The 23428-nt window shown below is 38.0% G+C and overlaps 1 protein-coding gene across 1 annotated transcript in view; it reads left to right on the top strand.

The window, feature by feature from the left end:
• Positions 1 to 1985: 1985 nt before the first annotated feature.
• gna12a (guanine nucleotide binding protein (G protein) alpha 12a) overlaps positions 1986 to 23428 on the top strand; it is a 137565-nt gene continuing 116122 nt past the window's right edge. Inside the window, exon 1 of the mRNA XM_039773849.1 lies at positions 1986 to 3159. Coding sequence (XP_039629783.1) covers positions 2839 to 3159 — 321 coding nt within the window. The 5' untranslated portion in view covers positions 1986 to 2838. The remainder of the gene's footprint in view (positions 3160 to 23428) is intronic.

The following is a 23428-nucleotide window of genomic DNA, read 5'->3' as shown; positions in this document are numbered from 1 at the left end:
ACAGTGGCATTGTGTATTGCCATAACATACCTGGTTTAATGGAGGAATTGGGAATTCCAATCTATAACTCAACTGAATGGCGACTATTCATCAATAGCTCAAAGCGGAGCTTAAAGTGTGTCCTCCTTCACAATAGCAATATATTTGGGTCAGTCCCAATTGGCCATTCAGTTTCTCTTTGTGAAGAATATGCAGACATAAAGAGAGTCATTAATTGTTACAATATCACTAACACAATTGGGTCATCTGTGTTGACCTTAAAATGGTACACTTCCTTCGTGGTCAGCAACACAGATAGACCAGGTATCCCTATTATCTGTGCATGTAGGACAGCAGAGCTCGTGAGAGGCATTGGGTGAAAGGAATTGGCCTCTAAGATCCAATTCCTAAAACCAATGTTCTTAAAAACAAAACCTGCCCTAAAACCAATCCAAACATTCTACATGAGCCACTTGTTGATAGAAAGAATATTATATTCCCACCTCTGCACATGAAACTGGGTCTGATGAAGCAGGTCGTTAAAGCTTTGCCAACTGAAGGAGACTGTTTCAAGTACCTCATTTTGGCATTTCCTAGCCTGTCATTTGAAAAAATAAAGGCCGGTGTGTTTGATGGTCCACAGATTCGGCAGCTCATCAAAGATGAACATTTCATCAGGACAATGTCAGAAGTCGAAAAGAATGCTTGGTTATCATTCAAAGCCATTGTCAAGGACTTTCTTGGAAACACATGAGCAAATAATTACACAGAAATTGTCCAGAAACTCTTGGAGAGATACAAAATGCTTGGTTGCAATATGAACATCAAGGTGCATTCTCTGCATAGCCATCTTTCTAACTTCCCAGAAAACCTTGGTGCAGTCAGTGATGAGCAAGGTGAACGATTTCACCAAGATTTTAAGGTCACGGAAGGATGCTATCAGGGTAGATGGGACGTACATATGATGGCTGACTATTGTTGAAGCATCCGGCGGGATTGTCCTAACACTGAACACTACAGGAAAAGCTATAAGCGTAAATTTTTACCTTAACCGCTTACCTGATTAATTTTCAAATGTTTTAGTGTAAAAAAATGACATAGCGTAACAATAAATTCTTTGTATGAACAAAAGAAATTTAAATAAACAGTACATTCAAGTTATTATTTCATTATTTTTTCATTGTATGTAAAATTTGTATGTTTTTTGACAAAAATGGAGAGTACCCTGTATCGTAAAAACTGGATTTGATAGCAAAAAACTGGGGTCATTTCTGGATTCACCACCCAAAAATTTGTAAAAAACAAGTGTAAGATCTAACTCAACAAAATATGTGTTCCCCAGTGAAATATTTATGCTCACATATTTAAAAAAATTCTTTCGCATTTCATAATACATGTATTTATTTGCGTATATTTATGTATTTAATTTTGTCCAAAATTTACTAGCAAATGAGTGTAAAGGTACACCAGGTGCCATGGTGGAGCCTGAAGCATTTGTTCCAGTCTTGCATCTGTTGCTGCCGAGATAAACTTTGGCGAATATTTAATAAAAAACAAAAACTGTAATAAAATATATGGTTGGTTAATCAAGGAAAATACGATATGTTTGCACTACCGCACTCAGTCTGAACAAGTCTCCCCTAGACGTAATCTCCGGCACAACAATAAATTTGGGGTAAGGAATAAAACAGTCCTCAGATCGCTGCAGTAATGGCCAATAAAATGTGTAATCTCGGCGCGCAGATTGTACGGATTGGACAATCACATCGTCCGCAATATAAATCACTTACTAATGGTTTAGCTCAGTTCCCTAATACTTACCCGCGAGACGATGACGTAATTTATGTGTGTGTGTGTATATACGTATAAGGTGTTTCCGGTTCGCACCAAACAGCGCTATCATTTGCATAACATCGCCCACATAAAAATCCCTACCCCCTTATTTGCATATCTCCGCCCTAACTGCGTTTGTACGTCTTCGTTTATCAGTCCAACTATTACAGACTTTTGTCAAGTGAGGTAAAATTCATCGCAAAATGCTCTCTGAAATTTCGGTGATTTTATAACTAGTTTTAGCTAATATCGCCATCCTTTAGAAACGAATGCTGACTGGATGTTTCCATCAGGAAAAATGTATTTTGTCCAGTTAACACTGAAAAGGCTAAGAGCTGGGTAGAGTCGCGTACATGTCACTTTACTTTCATTTCTTGAAGCCACACCTTCTTGTCGTCGCGTTGCACCCCCCCTACTGGCGCTTCCCAGACGCTCTAGAGAGCGAGTCGTGGTATTGAACTGACTGCAGTTCTGGGAACAGCACACATAAGACAAACAAAAAGGAATTGAACACGATAGGCGGATACGCTGTAGAAGATCGTACAGAACTCTTCTTTCTAAATTTGATCGAGTATTTTAGAGACTTGGCACGAAAAGTGTCTCTGCTTTGACTGTCTTCAGTTTGTGTCCGAGCGCTCGAAAGTTTCTTTGTTGTAATTTGGATTATACCTTTTCAATTATTAGTTATTATCTTCAGTCGAAGTTTAGATAAGAACCCGTCACTGTTTGTCGACCTTACTTCGTTGGATATCCGAGGCAATAGCTGTCGAAGACCTTTCTTTTTTCTCCTTGCCTCCCTCTTCTTGCTCCGTTTTCTTAGATGCGCCAGATTCGCTGACCGTGCGCTAAATGCGCCTCTTGAAGTGCCACTTGCGGAGCTTCTTCTTAGCGGTTATTTTTCGGTTTTCCTTACCTACATGAGAGCTTGTGATACTTCTGTTCAGTGGCTTCTCACCGTTTTCATTGTTTTGCCGCCTCATGCGAAAACACCAGTGAGCGAGTGAAAAGCTTTCCATTTGGGTTCCCATGTCCGGTGTTGTGCGCACCCTGAGCCGGTGCCTGCTGCCGGCGGAAGCGACTCGGGAGAGAAGCGACAGCAAGGAACGCCGCCGGGACCGGGACGCGCCCCAGCAGGAGAGGGACGCAAGGCGCCGCAGCCGGGAGATCGACTCTCGCCTTGCTCAGGAGCGCAGGTCCATTCGCCGACTGGTGCGCATCCTCCTTTTGGGAGCGGGCGAGAGCGGCAAGTCGACTTTTCTGAAACAAATGAGGATTATCCATGGCAAGGAATTCGATCAGAAAGCGTTGCTGGAGTTTAGAGACACCATTTTTGAGAACATCATCAAGGTAACGAGAAATAAATAAAAAAAAAAAAAAAGTTTTTGAACGTTTAAAGGTTGCCAGAAATCTGTACGTTATTTGCTTAATATGAGCGACTGGAGTTGTGCTAATTACAAGGCATAACTCTTTATATAGTGCCTTGCGGATAGGAGGGTTGTGTTGCAGACAAACTGTTACTAAGATGCTTTTTCGTATGTCAAACTGAGCACCGTTTGAAGAAGTCTTCGTAATTGTCAGTTTCTGTACTTTAGAGTCGCCAGTACTCCCTTTAGTTTTATTTTTTATTTTATTTATTCTTAGATGTTCCATTTTCTTAATCTTTTTCAGACTCTGGTTATGTACGACTTCTTGAGTACTGGTCTTGTACATGGCAGTTTTCCTTCTGAACCATACTGATTCGGTTTTTTATAGCTCCTTTCATGAAAATTAAAAATTAATTTTAGATAAGTGGATTCTTCAGCTTGCCCACAATTGTTTCTGTTGCTTAATCTAAATTGGATAGGGTCTTTTTTTGCATTTTAAAGTTTATTTGATTTTAACCAAGAAAGTTCCTTCATTTCTGTGATTAATAAATAACCATTTTGCAACACAACATTGTTGTACCAATCAGTTAAAAAAAAAATCTCCCTGAATGTTGTTACACCACATATGCTTTAACTTTTGAATTTTTATATGTTTTTTCCAGATTTCACTTCCATTCATCCAAAAGAGTCTGATGAAGTGTACAGTCTTATCTATTTTTTTTTTTTTACAACATTTTCCACAGACACTAATTTGGCAGCATCAGAAACCTGTCATGGACTGGGCCAAAGTCTTCTATGGGCCACTCATACTCTATTCACAATACCTGCAATTGACTAAACATCCTTTTTAGTAGTTGCCAAAGCCAGGACTGGGGGACCACACATACTCTTATCACAAAGACTGCAACTGGGCCAAAAGAGCAAACCTTGGGCTTTGAATGTTTGAGATAAATGTAGTAACCTGGGCACAATCCTAAAATGCAGTATTCTTTCATTCAGAGTACATCAAAATTGAATTAGGCCCACTTCTCCCCCTCATTCACTGGTCAAGAGTCCTGTCTTCATATTTAAAAGCACAACCTTATGGGAGCACATTTTCCTGTGTTAGGTGGTGTGCTGCTTTTTCTAAAAGTAACTGTTTATAAAAGTAGAAAATGCCTGTGTTTTGCACGTTTTGAGCATATACTTGGATAATGCAGATGTGGACATGTGAGTAACTGAAGAATTTTGTTTTTTCTTTTTTCCATGAATATTTTTAATCTCATTTTCTATTATACACCATTGGTCACCCTTGGCTTCTGTTATATCATTAATGTTTTTCTTTCATTCTGCATGAAAACATGAACTAAAAAAATCTTGCCCACCTCTGCAAACTACATTGAGTAAGTTACATAGAGAAGATAAAGTATTCCTTTAGTCCAGTTTCATACTCTGTTACCCGCTCCAAGTCTCTTAACCTGCCTGTGCTTCTGTTGTCAAATATATTTAAATATTTGTGATGTAAGTTGCCTTGGGAAAGTCTTCTGCTGAATGAATAGTATTAATAATATCCACCTTCTTCTATCACAACGTAATAACCAAATGCAGTTATTTAATTAAGATAACATGTAAAGAAATATACATTTTGAAGGAAAAAAAAACATTTATTTATATAGCATACAAATGGTGTAGCTCAAAGTGCTTTACAAGAGGAAGAAAGAAAAGTTTATATGAAACAAAAATAAGATTAAGCAATATTAAGTAACAAAGAATAAAGTAAAGTCAGTTGGCCAAGAGGACAGAAAAAAAGCACCAGATGAGCTGGAGAAAAAAAAAAATATGCAGGGGTTCCAAAGCCAAGAGACCCTCCAGTCCCCACTGTGCATTCCTACATAAATGATCTAAATAGGTTCTCCTGGTTTTCAGGATTCATGTGAAAGTATTTGATGATGATGGTTATGTAGACATCTCGGGTACTGCCTTCAGTCAGTCAGTGTAGGGACTTCATGGTGCATTGATCAACTTGTGGTGGCGCAGATCACTACAGAAAAACTAGAAAAAGAACAGCAGAGAATAGTAGGCATTAGTAGGTAAAGATTTAACTGCTTTAGTGAGATTGTGAAGAAAGCTAAAAAATACATACTGTAGCTTGTGCTTTCAATATTGTGGAGTTTGGTTGATAGCATCAATTATCCTTGGGCTGGGGACTTGGTTGGCATGAAGATTTATGGTACATAAATCTTGAGTGCATATTATCTCCACTTTTCATTGGTCATTATTATTATTTACTTTACTACCTCTAACAAATTTATCCAAGGCAACTTACAACATTTGAAATATAAATGGTTATATTTGCTTCGTTTTTCTAATTGGAGCATTGGTGAAGTGACTAGCTCATAGTCACACATTGTCAGCAGCAGGATTTGAACCCACCACCCTCAATGTTTGAAGTCCAAAACCTTAACCACAACACCACACTGCCTGTCTTGGTCATGGAGCATCAAGAACAGCCTAGCCTGGCAGGGTCAGGCTCAAAACGGGAACCACAAGGCATAGCATGCTCACTTGTTCTGGTCCAGGATATGGTTGTGGGGGAAAGCCAAGACAGTAAGGGGAGGTGTTGAGAGGATACACATACAAAATTGGAATAAGTTGAGTAATCCTGTTAAGGCAGAAACCTGGTTTCTTAAAAACCTCCTTTACAGTTGCAAGTATTCTTTTAAAGTTCCATCCATCCATCCTTTTTCCAACCCGCTGAATCCGAATACATTGTCACGGGGGTCTGCTGGAGCCAATCCCAGCCAACACAGGGCACAAGGCAGGAACCAATCCTGGGCAGGGTGCCAACCCACCTTAGTCTTTTAAAGTTCTCCTTTGCCAAAACACTGTGAAGTCACTAAAATGCACAAAAAAAAGTTAAACTTCATCATCGATAGCCATGAATCCAAAAGCAGGCATAAAGCCTGTGCTAATTTTCTTGTGTTTTATAGATAAGTTTAGTCTTTCATGTGCTCTGAAAAAAATAAGTTTTACCCATTTTCCATCCTCGACTGAAGTCCCGGAACAGACACTGGCTGCCAAGTCTTCCAGTCGCACAATATCAGCTTGTCTATAACAAATAGCTTTATGAAAACTAGACTGACACTTTATTAGTAGGTTTCTCTTACTGGATTGCATGCAGCCCACACTTTTCTGCTTGACTATGCGATTGAGCTTTGCAAAGTGCTGACATATCAGTACGTGTGGTCTTTGTGTTACACCCAGTGCTGCTGGGATAATAATGTTGGTATTTTTACTTTTTTACCTAATTAAAATAAGTATTACATTATGTTACTCGTTACTTTAAAAATAATCTAACTAGGTAACATACGTAACTTTTGCCACGTTACCTAACTGCTACTGAGATTGTGGTGTTGACCTTAGCACTGTACATTCAGCTCATCAGCATAAATTTATCTTTTTCTAAAATATTGAGACATATTATTTCAACCAGGAGAAAGAATAATGTGATCACCCAAGCATTTGCCTTAGGAAGTTTATCTTGTGGACACTGCAACCTGTGGTCGCTGAAAGTGTGTGCAAAGTTAAGCAGATAAGTACAACAGACAAGCGCAGACAACAAAATTCTAACTGTAACCCAGTAATTGGTTTACATGGTCAAATAACTGGGTTACTTGTGGTGAAATGTACTTGTGTTAACCCAGTTTCTTTAAACATAGTAAGGGTACACATGGCACTTTAGAAATCACGTTTCTGTGAATAATCAGGTTATTAAAGTGCATGCAAATGCACTCAGTGAGTTCTGTACCCAGGACTTTATAGCTGTTGTTAAATTGAACATATTAAAGTGACCACATTTATATATAAAAAAAAAAATCAGAAAAGGCTTTCATTCAGACACCACGGCAGCAACTGTTCCTTCTGTATTACTGCATGTTTTAGGCATTTTTTGGTTGTGGTAAATGTTACTTTGTAGACCGTCCCCCGTTTGAGAGTTTATTATGCAATACTGAGCCTCGAATTTTAAATCCTTACGTCCACGAGATGGAGGTCTGTTTTCATACACGTATGTCTGACCAGCATGCAAGATATCAGCGCTCTCTGGCACCGTGATGAACAAGAATGTTTGAAAATACATAACTCCATTTTGTTTAAAAGAATATACAAATCTGCTTATCTAATAGGAGTGGTAGTAGGAATGTGTAACAAACTCCCAAGTCATGTACTGTAGATGAAACAGAAATCTTGACAACCTTTAAGGAGTATCTGGATGAGATATCTGGGACTGCCTAGGTATTTTCTGACCAGACAAGTCTGTTGGACTGAATGGTCTCCTCTCGTTTGTCAAATTTGATTTGCACTTAATACATAGTGGGCTTAGGATTTTGCGGTAGACATTTTTCACTCTGATCATCTCGGGGTCTGCTTTGTTTGTTTTAAAGTGTGTATTTGCTCTGATGTTTCAATTTCTGCAGTGTACCTGTAGGAGACTTTTTGGCCACAGTCTGGCATGTTTCATTATGGGTTTGTAGATCCCAAATTGAGTTGGGGTTTCTTATTGTGCTGGAAGTATCCTGTTTAGTTTAAAGGCTATACTGGTAAGTGAGGAGGCTTTCTGTTATGTTTCAAATCTGATATACCATTTTGTGAAATTACAGTAGCTCTTTGGCCTGCCTCAAATATTTTTTTATATCTGAGTTGCCACTTGTTTTGTAATTATTGAAGTTTTAGTGTCACTGTGGCATCAACATTAACATCACAAGCTAAGCAGCTCTGAGACATGAATTCAGTTTCTGGCTCAGTCAATGTCAGTATAGTGTTTGTATATTCTCTCTGTGGCTAAGTGAGCTTCCTTTGAGTACTCTGGTTACTTCCCAAAGAAATGCTGCCAAGGTGTTTATGGTGATGTTCAGATGGTCTGGTGTGTGTGTGTGTGCCCTGAGATGGGTTGGTATGCTCTAAACTTTTATCCAGCAATGCTGCTTCTCATGACTGCATATTGTACAAAATGTGAATAAGGGTCATTCTTAGGGCTGTGTGCTGTTTTCTAGTATGTGTCTGCCATATTAATACATCAGGAAACTAACCTTATCTGTTAGACATCTCTTCAGGAGTGAATATGTTAACTTGGTCAAATCCAACGTGATCTTAAAGGAATACTCCACCCAAAAATTGTATTTTTTTTATGTTACACCTCATGAGGTTTGTAGTGATGGCTGAGAAAAAAAAAATCTTATGTTTTCATGGAGAATGGAGATGACAAATGTTCTGATTGAACAGGTGTCTATGGAGACTATTGCTGGACCACAACAAACAATATAAAAACGTCTGTGAGAAAATGTCATGTTACTTGTGCTTCATAATCCACACACCAAGTCATCCAGTTGTATGCTCAGATTGTGCAAAATGCATTCATTTTTGCTAAAGTATTCTTCAAATTTGTCTGAAAAATCAAGAGTAGTGCACACGGAGGAGTGGGTTCACACACTTCACACATCTGTGAGATTTTGAATTGAATACAGGACTTGAACCAGTGAATGAGGAAAAGAAGTGGATCTTCATTTCAAAAGCTCCCTTTTGTGTAACATGTTTCCCCTGTGTGCACTGCTCTGTTTTTTCCAGAAGTACTTATTTATTAGTAGCTTTCAAAAATGCGTGGGTTTTCCCCATTATGACCATTCAACTGGATTACCCGATGTGTAACGTGAGATTTTGTTTTTCTTTATTCTTTCACAGATGACTTGCTGTTGTCCAATATTGGTTTCCATAGACGTTGTGGAAACAAACTAGATAGTCGGCCCAATGATATGGGGTCCCAGGCTTACAAGGGGGCAACCTTATTTAATACTCAAGAAAATGATGGAAATCAAAATAAACTTCACACAAGGGTTCACAAGGATGGCTTAAGTCATTCACAAAATCAGTCACTTCTGAGAGTATCTCTCTCCTCTTCAAATGTGGGTCCACATTTGGTGGATTATAGGTTTAAGTACTGGTTCCCCAGGTGAGGGTGGGGGCTTTGTGGATCGGAGAGGAAGTGAAGTTAGTCTTCATCTGGCTAGCATCGCTCTGAACTGTGAATGAAAAAGGAGACTGTGCTAGTGACAGCCTTGAAGATATCTCCTAAATACACGTGATTGACAGCACCAATTCTTTCAGAAAGTTAATTGCCATTCTCCATCATAACATGAGATTAAACATTTTCCTGAGGCATGTGGTTAGTAATACTGTATATAAAAAATATAATTTTTGGGTTCAGTATTCCTTTAAGAATCAAAACGTGAGACTGAGTAAGGCAGATTTTTTTCCCCCTTAAGTTTTGCTCTTATTGTCTCATTACTCGTAATTGCTCGTTCATTTCCTTATATTTTAGACAGCTCTGAAAATGTATTGACGTATGGCAAAGATAACAAGAGTAATTAAATGTTCATAGATAGGATTTTTAATTCTAGCTGTCTTTACTGTTCAAAGAAACAGCCCTAGAAATTTAGCTGTGAATGTTTTAGGTTTATTTTTTTAATGGTAACAGTTGGACTGATCACTCTGACTGTCAATGCTGTTCAATTATGGACTGACTGACTACTCTGCCTGTAATACTTGGAGAGCAGCTATAAAAACCTGTGAACATCACATCACGAGAGCTATAGAAATCTTTTCATCCTTGAATGTCTGATTACTCTATCTGTAAATATTCAGAGATGCACTGATTACTGTAGTCATCTAAAGCATTGCTAGAAATGTGTCTTCTGTCTAAAGACGTTGTAAATGACTATGAAACTTGGTCCCCCCCATTAATAATTAATGTTGCCAACTGTGTTATTTGTAGATGGAAGGTCTGTCCACATTTAAATGTCAGCAAGAGCGTCAGTAACTTTTCCTGTTTGTTTGTGAGATGGTGCTGAGATAGAAGACAGGACTTTTCCATTTGCTGTGCAGATCTGAATAATGAATGTCACGATAATGTGCTACAGGTCACATTTGTCTTTGTGCACAAGTGGGTGACTTGTGGGATTTCTGAGTTTGTTTGAACTCTTTAGGTTTCCAGCTCCTGTGTTGACCATTTGGTTCCTCAGGACACTTTGCTAATATCGGCACTGGGCTTTTGTTCACTTTGTAGTTATTTCTTTGTCCTCTAAAGACCAGCAAATGAAAAAGAAATTGGTATAAGGTTAAAGAGTGGTCTTTGAAATGGCACCGTCCCTTCTTCCATGTCTCTGTGGGAGTGGATTGGCATGACACCACCCTACCCCATGCTTGTTCTCTTTGGCTTTAAAGACTGTGTGTGTCAAGGGTCATGGGGAGGTCAGAACTTTGGAGACGGGCCCTTTAACACTATTTAAAGACTGTTTGTGCTCAGGCTTTGTGAAGTGGTAAGAGAGGTTTTGTTCCAGGCAGTTAACCAGGGTTATTGCACCTCCATGATTTTGTACATTAGACCTTGACAACTTAACTTTTTTTTTTTTCCTAGTGCTAATTTAAAGTGGCTGTTTCAAACCACTCGTATCAAATGCAGTCTTAATAAGTGTAGTGCAAAATAGGGTAGGATAGTGTTGGAGCAGTTAACATGGTTGACTGCCCAAACTTGAGACTTTCAGTTCTTGGTTCAGTGTCTGAATTTGGCATGCTATTTTTTATTTCTCATTTCTCTTATTTTTTTTTCAGGTTTTTAAAATTTCATTTAAAACAGTACACAGTTTTAGTGAGTATGGAACACATCCTGAATTGTCATCCCACTCGGAAATGGTTCCTGCTATTTTCTCTGTGCTTTCAAAGTAGTTTACCACACACTTGAAATGGGGAAAAAATAGACTTGAAGAATTGGGGTATGGTTAGGGGAGACTACATTTTTTTAGAAACAAAAATCTTACCTACTGTCAAATAGGAAGACATGAATGTAGCTGGCCAATTTACTTTGGACCTTGATTTTCTGATTTTCCTACTCTGCTTTAACCATTCATACTGAACTCTTGAGGGAAGCATGTTCAGGTTTATGATTCTGAGTTCAGAAGCAAAAAAAGGTAATATTAAATGTAAAAAAGTAAAAGTAAAAAGTGCCCCGGAGTCCTGACATAAAGCACACAAAACTACATTTTTCATATTTCTTAAGATGCTGTGCTTAGAGCCCCTCAGGCTGTTTCTTGATTATAGTATAACAAAATATTTTGTTTGTGCCTTGCTGATTAACACTCTGTTTTCTTTTATGTAAAATGTTCTGACTTTTGTTTCACTGACATCTATAGCACTTCAGGCCAGCCACCGTATATGTGTGGGTGTTTATTTATTGTGTGTGTATATATACATATGTACACACACGATAAATAAATACTGTGAAGGACAGCCGGGTCCCATGTCCGGCAGGGATGCCCCTGCGCTGCTTATGTTCCGGGAGAGCCACCATGGGCACTCCAGTACCTCCCCCGGGACACTTGGTGGCAGCCTGCATGGCTGACTGTGATTCCCCAACCACCCGCAGGGCTCCATGGGAGATGGAGTCCTCCACAGCCTGGTTGGGGGCTCGGATGGCCGCTAGGGGAGCTGCATGGACTCAGCAGCCTGGCTGGACGAATCTTCAGCCCCACCCGGAGGTGCAATTAGGACCAGGTGGTCAAGCACCTGGAACACTTCCAGGTGGGTTATAAAAAGGGCCAGCCACCACCACTCAAGGAGCCAGGGTCGGGAGGAGGAGGACTAAGCTTGAGGAGGAGTGGTGGAAGAGAAGAAGGATTGTTGGTTGTGTTTATTGTGCTTTGGGACTGTGTTTGGGCTGTGTGAAACGGGGAAGACGTGTCCCACAGCTGAAGAAACAATAAAAGTCTTTGTGTTTTTATACATGCCTCCTTGTCTATCTGTGTCGGGTCAGGCGCCTATATAGCACCTTTGTTACAATACATAAATAAAACACACACACACACACACACACATATATATACACACACCAGTACCCACGCACTGCACGTTACACTTGACTGATAGTTTTCCTACTCTTTCTCTGTACGTTTAGCATTCATTTGCTCAGAGGTTGATGCGCTTGCTGCTTCGTGAGCAGCTCTTGTTTTTTCCACTCTAGCGGCCTGTTTCTTCTCTTCTTCTGTCGGCATCTTTTCGCATTAAAACTGATTAAGTCAGTTTTTTTTGTTGCAATAACTTAGTATGTTTTTCTTAATTTTTCACATAAGCTGACATTCAAGTGTTCAATCTGCCTCAAGAATGATGTAAGATATGAAGAGGTAGGGGAAGTGGCGACAAAGGTGGTAGGGATGAGAACGGTGCCCATACACTTTCACCGCATGGACGCCCTGCTGCCCCCTGCAAAGAGTTGATTCTACAATAAAATAAAAATAAAAAGAGGAATAAAAATCATCTCCCCAAAGGTGGACAATAGAGGTTACATAGTATATGTGTACCAAATTTCAGGTAAATAGGTCAAATGGTTTGCGACTACATATGATTTAAAATCCTGGAGAAACGGACAGCAATGGTAGCATATTATATAAGAATATATATATATATATATATATATATATATATATATATTTTTTTTTTCACACAGTATATGTTCAGATCTGTTCCTGTCAGTTTCCTTCAGTTTTCCATCATTTTGATGGTGTAGGAAAATGTACTCACTGACACCTTGGCTTTCTTTGCAGTTTCTTTAAAGGAAAGACTTTAACCTTTAAGGGTTATTATGGACTGTCTGCCTTCCTTTATTAATTGCCTTTGACTTGCCATTATGGTAGCAGTGTTGTCCAAATAATGCTTCAGAAGATGTAGCAACACCGTTTGTTCCAACACTGCTTTCATAATGACGCAGGGTTTGAAAGTAATTGCCAAAAATAGGATAGCTGTAGGAATTGTTTGCATCAACTTTCAAGGCTTAATTAACTTATTGTTGCTGCAGAAAAGCTTTATGTTTGTAATCAATTATTTGTTCCTGAAAATGGTCATTTTTCTATAATTCTGAATTTTTTTTTCATTTTTTCATACCTAAACTTTTATTTTTAACCTTTGGAAATTTATGGCATAATTTTTTACCATTTTACTCTGTGGTTTAACTTTTTGTCATTTCTGGTTATTCAATGAACTGTTTAAATTTCACATTGGGTGTGTTCAAAAACCTTTGACTGTTTGTGCGTATGTTTATATATAATATATAATATGAAAACTTAATTGGTGAAAAGAGTTAAGGGAGAGACAGCTTGATTTGGAGCTCCAGGGAGAGACTGTGTTTATTTTGCCTAAATGGGAAGCAAAGAATCAGTTTTAATCTAAGAAAATTCTGCTTGCTTTTCAAGAGATTGTTTCCTCCTTAGATGTGGTCTGTCAGTTCACCTTTCTTTTCCTGGTCAGGGTTGTCTTTATATCTTGGCAGACTGGAAAGGGCAGAATTAGTCTGTTTGTTTGGCACTTGTGTCATCAAGCCTATCCTGTCTGTTTTCCTTCCAGACTGAAAGGTAAATACAGAAGTAGCTGTGTACTTTCCCTCTTTCTCTATCTGTGCTGTCAGCAGTCCTTATAAAACACTCGTATATGTGTATGTGTACTGTATGTACTGTATATGTGTGTGTGTCTGTTTGTCTGTCTTTCTATTTCTTTGTCTATCTATAGTACTAGGGTGTTGTACCGTGTTAGCCATTATGAATGTAGAGAAAAGCCAAGCAAAATGACACTGTTTATTGGCTAACTAAAAAGATTAGTTGCATATTGTAATCTTTTTAGTTAGCCAATAAAAGGTGTCATTTTGCTTGGCTTGTGTCTATCTATAAAAATAACGTGTGTGAAAGAGATATACTGGTATATAGGTAGACATATAAACTGATATATACTGTGTACACATAAACACGTTTGCTGCCTCATGGATCCTAAATTCAGTGTTTGAGTCCTGCACCCACTCATTGTCTGTGTGACCTGGAGTTTTCCATTTATCCTTTGTGTAAGTTGTCCTCCCGGTTATCCAGTTTTCTTTCCATATCCCTAAATACATTTTAGGTGATTGGTGATTTCATATTGCCATTTGTGGCTGTGTGTGAGTGGATCCTGTGATGGAGTGTTGTCCTATTCAGGGCTGTTTCCTGGACTCCAGCCTCCAAATCCAGAATAATATCTAACAATTTTGAAAAGCCATTACTTCTTCAACTACCCTTTTGAAAGTGCTCACATTTAATGGCTGAGTGATTAGTGTGCAATCCTTGTCTGTGTGGACTTTGCATAGTCTCCCCATGTCTGTTTGAGTTTCGTCCCACACCCCAAAGACATTCAGTTTGAAGTTAGCTGGTGACCTCAAGTTGGCCCTTTTTGGGTGTGAGTAGGATGTGCGATGGGCTGGCACCCCCACCTAAGGTTATTTCTTACCCTGACACAGTGCTGTGAGGGGAGGTTCTGGCCTAGGTTTAAGAGTGTTATGCATTGTGTGTATTTACAGTATATAAGAGTAGCTACATTGATGATTGCCTAATGCTAGAGAGAAGGAAGCACAGTGGAGATCATTTTCTGTTTTCCAAAACCAGATACATGGGTTTGATTCATAGCTCTCTCCGTGTTTACGCCACAATTGGAAATTCTGGCATCTCCAAGTACTGCAATTTTTCCACCGTCGTCCATAAAACATGCTGATTAGGTTCACTCTGAACTTGTAAATCTGCAGAGCATGAGATAGTTTGACCTGGTATTCTATTCAAACTTGGGTCCTGCCTTGCACCTTTACCTGCTGAGATGGGTGCAGGCTCTCTGTGACACTAAATGGTGTTCAGTAAATGAACTGGTGATAATTTTTTCAAACCAAAAGCAACATTAAGTGTAAATACAATTGGCAGAGCAGACATTCATAAGGACATAGTTGCTTGCATTCTTGTTTGCCAAACTACTGGATTTTATGTTCCCTGATCTGTAGAAATAACGAGTATATATTCAAAGTTTATATGTTTATATTCAAAGCAGTTAAAGGAATGGAGCAATGTTATAAAAATTAAATTTAACTGCCTGTCTAGTCCCACCCCTCAAACCACAGTCTGAAACAAGTATGCCTGTTCACAAGTAGGTGCCAATGTTTGGAGCTTTATAAATGAATTTATCCTTCTTTTCTTATTACCTTGATGACGGGGGTGACTAGAACAAATGATCTTCATGAACAGGGCAGCAGTTTTGTGTTTGCTTTTATTTTTATCCTGAAACTATAATTGCGAGTGTCGGTCAGTGGTAACCAACTGCCATCAGCCATTTTGGCAGGGGCAGGCCTGTCATCAAGGGATAATTTGTGGCGGCTGCTCCTTTTAATAAGTCACAAGAGGGCTGATTTGTGCATGCATGCGCCTGTTTATGTGCATGTTGTTTTTTAATAGTTACCAGCCATGTATATTGAAATTGAAAATAAAAAGAAATCCTAAAGTGAAGACCACAACTCACATAAATGATATATGACAGTCTTTTGGTTTTGGGAGTTATGGCAGTTGGTGTGTCATGTTTAATAAGGAAGCCAGCCAGACATGGCCACTGATGTTGTACATTAAAAACCTGTGAACGTCTCTGTGGCTGTCTGTGTGCTTTACAGAGTGGAGCATCTGTGAATTCATTTTCTGAAGCTGCACAATCCAGGCATTGGGAGCAGGAGCCAATCTCTGCAGACATAGGTACTGTGCTAGAACAAACTTCAATTGGACTCCAATCATCCCAATGCTGTGTTAATTAAGTCACCCATTAACTGAACCTCCTGAGACTCATGAGCAGGGGTCCTCTCTTTGCATACTTCAGCCCTGGACAGAGTACATTCACATGGAGGCTCCTCTTTTCCCTAGCGCCATGCATGTTGTTATAATTGGTGATTCTAAAGTGGCCTTGTGGAAGCTGGAGGAAAAAAAAGCTTGTTTGAGTGGACCCTGTGGCAGATTGGCAATTTGGTGTTTAGTCCAGTCCTGCTTGCATAGGCTTTAGCCCCTCCATGACCCTGAGATAGATTAAGTGTTTTTGAGAACACAATGTCGGCTTATTTAAAGTCTCTTTAAGTTTTCCATTTTAGTGCACAGCTTCGTTTGGTGGTCTGTAATAGTTTTCTGTTGAGTGATATTTTTAAACAAATAAAAAAATGTACATAGGGTACAGTATTCAGTGGCTTTTGGGGACTGTTCTGAGCATTGGTGCATTTTTACTTATTTATTTGCTTCATGAAAGACAGAGAGACCCTATTTATGTTTATTAAATGGTTGTAAATAAAAAAAAGTCTCCAAAGAAAATAGAATGTGATTACATATATTAGTAAAGGGCTTAAAAATGTGTTTTAATGCCATTTTATGATATCCCGTAGTGGGGTGTCAGATTATACAAAAATGAAGGTTTGGATAATCAATAATTGTAAATATGTTGGTATGTTTGAATGTTCTATAAATGCCTTTGTATGTTTCATATTAATCAATTTTTTTTGCCTACTATGCATCTGAAAAACATAAAGTCCTTATGACTTGAGCAGAGATGCAGCTTTGAAAAATATTAATACTTGAAAACAGCCCTTCTCAATAAGATGACTTTTTGTGTGTGGAAAGTGACATGATCAAAGGGAAAGTTGAACCAAGATGCTTCAAATGCCTGTAATGCACATATGAAATCCAGACAATCACTCATGATTACTTAGATACATTAAACACACTCATTATTATATTTTTTCCACCTGTCATGTGGCTTTTTGGTCTAGAAGACTTAGTCACTGCCTGTCGCTCTTTTATATGCATCAAGGCACTAGAAGATTACAAAATAAAATAAAAGAAGAAATATTTTATATATGTCATTTACCCCATTTAGTTTGTAGCAATGGCTGAGACAAATCGCATGCTTTCATTCAGAATAGAGGTATTAAAATATCTGATAAAACAAGGCTGGACGACCAGCGATAGACCACGGCAATCAATATCAAAAAGTCCATGAAAAAAATCTTGCTGTACTTGAGTTGCATAACCCACATGTTAAACCATCCAGTTGTGTGCTTACAAATTCCAAAACACATGCATTTTTAATAAACTATTGTTAAATAAACCACCTCCCAAAATGCTGTCGTGAAAGAAAATTAGTTGTGCTCAGATGTGAATGAGCATTTCAATTGTAAGTGGAGTATTCGTATAAGAATTCTGCTACAAAGTTAACAATGCATAGCAAAATGTTTAAACAAAACTGTAGTTTAGGCTATAGTTTCAACAAAAGTTACAAGCAGAAGGTAAATCGATATGTCAAGTTTGTAAAATGGGGTGCCAGTGGTCAAGGAGTAAGCTACAGAATTAAACTAAGAAGAATTTTTTTTTTTTACCCCCTTTACAGATTCAGTTAAAATATAATGCAGGTATAATTGCTTCTAATCTTTCATAGTGCCTTGGTTTTAGAAATTATGTAAAATTGTGTCAATGAAGGTGTGCTTCACTGACACTGAACATACTCTTTAGAATGGTGATTTTAAAGCTGTTAATTTTTAATAAAAGAAAATATGTACATTATTTTTCCATTATGATTAATGATAAAGGAAGTCTGCTTTTGCAATGGATGGCTTTAACATAAAACAGCAAATCTGTGATCTTGGGCTCAAGAGTGAGCTAACTTGGAATGATAGCAGAGCAGTGAGGTAGAAAGTCTGTCAGTTTTATTGATAACAGTACAAGCTAACAATTATGAAAAGACGACTGTGGAAGTGATGTGCACAATCAGATCTGAAGAATATGGCATAGAGAGTTTGGAAAAAACACAAGGCTGTAATCCGTAAGAGGTAAAATAATCAACCATTCTTTAACATTCTTTGTTAGCTTTTACTATCAAATAAAATTATGGTTTAAATATATTTGAATTATATTAGAATAGTGACATATGATCTGATAGCCCTTTCATTTAGTTAAAAACAAAACCCAAATTAGCTTATGCTGGCTGAAATGCTTTCATGTACACCTCATTCTAGCTCAGGTTTTGTGAAAGTTTTTTTGTGGTATTGTTAGTTGTCGGTGGTGGAGGGTCTTCTGCTAATTGAGGAAATGAAATCTGAAGTTGCTAGTGCAGACGGAAGACTTCGCTTACCAGCCATTGCCCCTTTTTAATATGATCTTGAGGTCTGCAACACTGTACACTTTATAATTTTTCCGAGTGAGTCTGGGTAGAACAGCTAGTGGTATAAAATGGCATAGTAAAACGGGTGCTGTATAAGCAACAAACTCTTTCAGAACCAGAGCAAAAAAAATAGTATTTGATCTGAAATGAAGTATGCAAGTGGAGATTTAGTATTGGGTGGAACCCAACATAGCATGCAACCATATACAGTATGTGGCACTTCAGTTGTGTGATTGCTTCTGTCTTTGGAAGTATGGTACAGACATCAGGTGTATTCCACATTTTCTACACATTATCAATGGCCAGATGAAGATACTGATGTCATGTTAAAATGATAGGCAAGGCCTGTTTATCAAATCATCCATCTCATTCAACTTGTAGGTCATAATGCCCCCACACCATGAAATTATGATTGTTTTTTTCCTGTGATTTAATAATTTTGTATTGTTGGAGCATATAACTAAGTGGGTACAATTTTAATTATGTCTTACTGCCTAGCAGTTCTTAGATCAGGATTATCTTCTTTAAGCTTTCTGAGTCACTTTGTGTATTTTTGCCTATCCTCCTGCAGTGCAGACCTGCTAATTGTTTGACTGCCCTGTGAGTGACCATGAGGGTAGACTTAAGGTTGAATCCTGCCTTGTGCCTGTTGCTCCAAGGTAGGCTTCAAGTCTACCAGGTCATAACCAGGAGAACGTACATACAGAAAATGTACAGCAGATATTGATCCACTACCCTCTTGATCTGGGTTTAAATGCAGCCAGAGAGGGGTTCAAAGTCCAAAATGTAAACTCATAAGAAGTGATTAAGCGCCTAATAAAAGCCTAAGGGCTCAAGTGGTTGAGTGGAATAAGCCTGGAAAAGTTGTGGCCTGTCTTTGCAGCCTCTTTGTCAGTTTGCTCAGGAGTCATTGCCCTCTGTGATAAGACGACCTGTGCTTGCTCAGCTGATGATAAAGGAAAGGCAGCTGGAACTGACGTGGGTGAGGTTATAAGAAGAAATATGTGACTTGTCTTTAGTTTCTTTATGCTTCTCAAATTCACTTTGAAACAAGACCTGTTGACACTGCAGATAACTGAGATAATTACCAATCCATTTTATGCTGTACATTATAGCAGTTTAAAATAAAAGGAACTGTAATAATTGTAGGCAACACAGTGGTTCAATGAGTTGTACTGGTGTCTGTCAGCTCCAAGAGCTTGGGCTCAAATCATCCATGTCTGTGTGGGAATTTCCCTCCTACTTCCTGAAGACATGCAGGTTAGGTTAAGGGTGGGTGACTCTTAGCTTACCTAATATGCATAAGGGTAGTCACATTTAACTACCGTCCAGGCCAGATTTGGTTCACACATTGTGCCAGATGCTTCTAGGATAAGCACCAGCATGCCAAGACTGTGAATTGTATACGGAGATTATGAATGCATTACAATAGTAATGATCAGTAAATCAAATAAAATGACTTGTACAGAGTAATCTGGTGAAGTTGTGGGTCAGATTGAAGCTTCACCCAACTCTTTTACACTTCTGATCTTCTAGGCCTCATGAGCAAAATAAATACTAGAACAAAATTTTAAAAACAATGCATTCTGTCAAGACCTGTTGCAAGAATGGGAGGAGGCAGCGGAGCTGACCTTGATCCAGTAATGAAATTCAACTGGAGCACACGTGACAGAGGAGCTGACCTGCATGTTCTCTTTCAACTCCATTTCTGAAAACCCACTATTCTGTAAGCTCAGCCTCCAGGTTTTTCCCGCCTTGGTGGTGGCTTATTTGTTTATTATTTTCCCCTTGGGCATGACATACAATTGATGGTTTCCAATTTAAAATGAGAATTGCATTTGAAGGGCACTGAAGGTTTGTTGTATATGCCTCATATAAGCTCACTTACTAAAACTGCATCTTTCCATTTTTCTTCTCTGTAAAATTGCTCATCTTGTTATGAGATGCTGAAAATGTGGTTCATGTTTTCATTGCTTCCCAACTTGATTACTGTAATTCTCTGTTCAATCATCTACCAGCTAAAGCGCTCAAAAGAATACAATTTATACAGATCTTGGTTGCATGAGTCTTTCCTTAAACTAATCATATAGCATACACCGCTCCCGTTTTTTTATCAGCTGCACTGGTTGCCAATTTCTTTGTATATTAAGTAGAAACGTCTTACCACCATCAACAATTGCAGGATCTAACAACCCTTTTATCTGCTTGAGCTCATCTGCAGTCTTCCTCCAGTACGTAAGTCCTCTGGCACTAGACTAGGTGGTTCTTTAGACCAAACTATCAATGTAGGAAGGCAGGTCATTCAGTGCCATGGCCCAAAGTTTGGAATGCCTTACCTCAGTGCATTTGAGACTGTCAGTATTTTTTCTTCTCTTTTAGTTTTTATGCGCTGCCTTCAAAGAGTATTCAGAGGCCTTTACTTTGTACACATTTTGCTATGTTGTAGTCTTGTGCTAAAATCATTTCATTTTTTTACCCTATTAAAGCAACACTCCAAACTCCAAAATGAAAAAGATAAAACAGGATTTTATTATTATTTTCAAATTAAAAATAGAAAAATAAATATCACATTAACACAAGTATTCGGACCCTTTACTCAGTATCTAGTTAAACCACAAGCCTGGAGTCTTCTTGAGTATGATATGACAAGATTCATACATCTGGATTTGGAAATATTCTGTCATTCTCTGCAGATCATCTCAAGCCTTGTCAGCTTTCTGTTACAAGCTAAACTTACTTTCAACTTGTACTTGCAATATCATGGTAATTTTAGTGCTTTGATAATACATATTAGGGGTTATGAAATAGACTTGACATGGGGACAAATCTCCCAGAGCAAATACTCTTTTGAGCTTGCTGGGACAGGCACCTATACAAATTATTTATTTCACTGAATTCATCCTGGTGTTACTGTTTTAAACAAACATGCACAACAATTTTTGTTCTCGTAAAAATCAACAATTTTTTTTTATCCCATTATGTAAGTTCACTTATTAGCAGGGAGGTAACATTCAAAATCTGCATTGCAATGTAATGTTCAAAATTAGTTTGCTAGCAGAAATGCCTTAAGAGGAAAATTGATAAAGAGAATCATCGTTTCAATAATGAATGGTTTATAAAGTATGTCTTTTATAGTGCCATATTTCCAAAATGCTCAGCCATCCTGTTTGACCTGCAAAGAAACAGTTGCCGTCATAAGAGTCCAGTATGATTCATGACTATCTCCAAAAGCATGGCAGTTTCAATGACTGTTATCCACCACAGTTTGAGGGCAGGCACAGTAAATACAAGTCCTTGAAAATAAGCAACGATCACAGCAGGAAAATACTGATTCAACAGTGCTTCCCCTCAAACTGCATGGATACTGGCCAATCATAATAAAGCCTTCAATGTTGTTGAATTCAGAAAGCGGCCATCAATGTGTTCTCATGCGTTTATTAAGATGTTAGTCACAGAAACTAACAATGCCATGTAAACCTTTATTCTGATTAGAGAAACTGGGTTAACACACGTAGATTCCTCTGCGAGTAACCTGGTTATTTGGCTGTGTAAACTTATAAGCGGGTTACAGTTAAAGATTTCATAGTCTGTGCCACTCTGTTAGCTGGCACACATACTTGCAGTAGTTATATGTAGAGCATGGTGGAAAGCAACTATAAAGATCGATTTCCTGATGAAAATGTGCAGGCAATCCCCCATATTCTTTCCCCTGGTTCAAATGATGTCTATCTATTTCAAAAATGGCTAAATTTATGCTGATGAACTGAACGTACAGTGCGTAGATAACATATAGAATTATTTTGGAATTCACAAACTCTACAGTATAAATACAAAAACGTTTGAATTATTTTATTTTTAGCATTATTTTAAGCATTGTTTTATTCTCTGACATTGTCACCGGTAATTGAAAAATTTGAATGTTCACATGGTAAGATAAATCCTCTTTATAAATCCTATGCTGAAATCCACAAAAAACTTGGAATAATGAAGTTACTTTTAAGCAATTCAAAGGTATTTCTGTTTTTTCCATGGTATTGAATAGGTATCAAGTATTGTGAAATTTCACAGGAATACTGGTATTGTGACTTCCCTAGTTGAATAGGTGTAAATTATTGTAAAAAATTATTTTAGTGATGTTCTGGGAATTGCACTTGCATTATGTTTTTTGCAATGCCTACAGGGTGGAGGCAGTGGTTTTGTGAATCACCGTCTTCAAGCGCTTAGAGAGTAAAATATGTGTCCTCTACTTTAGAAGATCAGGCCAGGTCTGATTAATAAAGAAAACAATCTGGCAGCAGCACAGTGGTTTTGGTGAATCAAAAGAAAGCAGTTTAAGAATAAACTTAGCAATAGGAAATTGTGCAACACTTTATTCCAGGCTTCTAAAGTTGATGTATTGATGTGTCACTTAACAAAACACACATGCTACAACACAGAAGTAGTAGCTTCATTAAGTAAATTGACCAAGCTGTACTTTGAACCACTTCTGAAAAGGCACCAAACAAAACCAAATGAAATACTATCATAGGAGAGCAGCATGATGGTAGGTTGGTTAGGGCCCCCATGCATTTTTGAGGGATGCTCCGATTTTTGGGTCGATACTGATCACTGATTTCATGTTACCAAATTGGTAAATACCAGTGTTTTTGTTTGTTTATTTATTTTACTCCACTTAAAATGTTTACACTAAGCTCCTGCATAACTAGATGCAGAGAATCTTTGTTCTATATCACAGTGTTAACTTTTTGTTTTTATAAGTAAACTGTCAGCCACAGGTATTACTTCTTTATTTTTATAAAAAAAAAGAAAGATTCTGTAGGTTTATTGTTCAATGACCATAAAAATACTAAAATAAAATTCCTGTAAAATAAATGCACTTTTACCTAATAAAATACTCATATGTACAGAAAATATTTATCAATGATGCATATGGCATAATAATGCTCTCATATTTGCAAGCTGTCACATTGTTTAATGTGCTCTGTAATGTATTTATCTGAAACAAAGCTTAATTTAAAAAAAGAGCTGTTTTTACCATTTCTCTAACACAAATATATATTTTCTTACACATTGATTCAGTTAATTGATATTGGCAGTTAAATGCAGCTTAAATGTGAACTAGAGCTGCAAGTATTATTATTATTTTGGTAGTCAACTAATCTTTCAATTTTTTTCCCCTCCCGATTAGTCACGATTATTTGATGCCT

Source organism: Polypterus senegalus, chromosome 13 (genome assembly GCF_016835505.1).
Source record: "Polypterus senegalus isolate Bchr_013 chromosome 13, ASM1683550v1, whole genome shotgun sequence".
In the NCBI taxonomy this organism is placed as follows: Eukaryota; Metazoa; Chordata; class Cladistia; order Polypteriformes; family Polypteridae; genus Polypterus; species Polypterus senegalus.
Note: the sequence above shows the minus strand (reverse complement) of the source record. Positions and strands in the feature narration are given on the sequence as shown.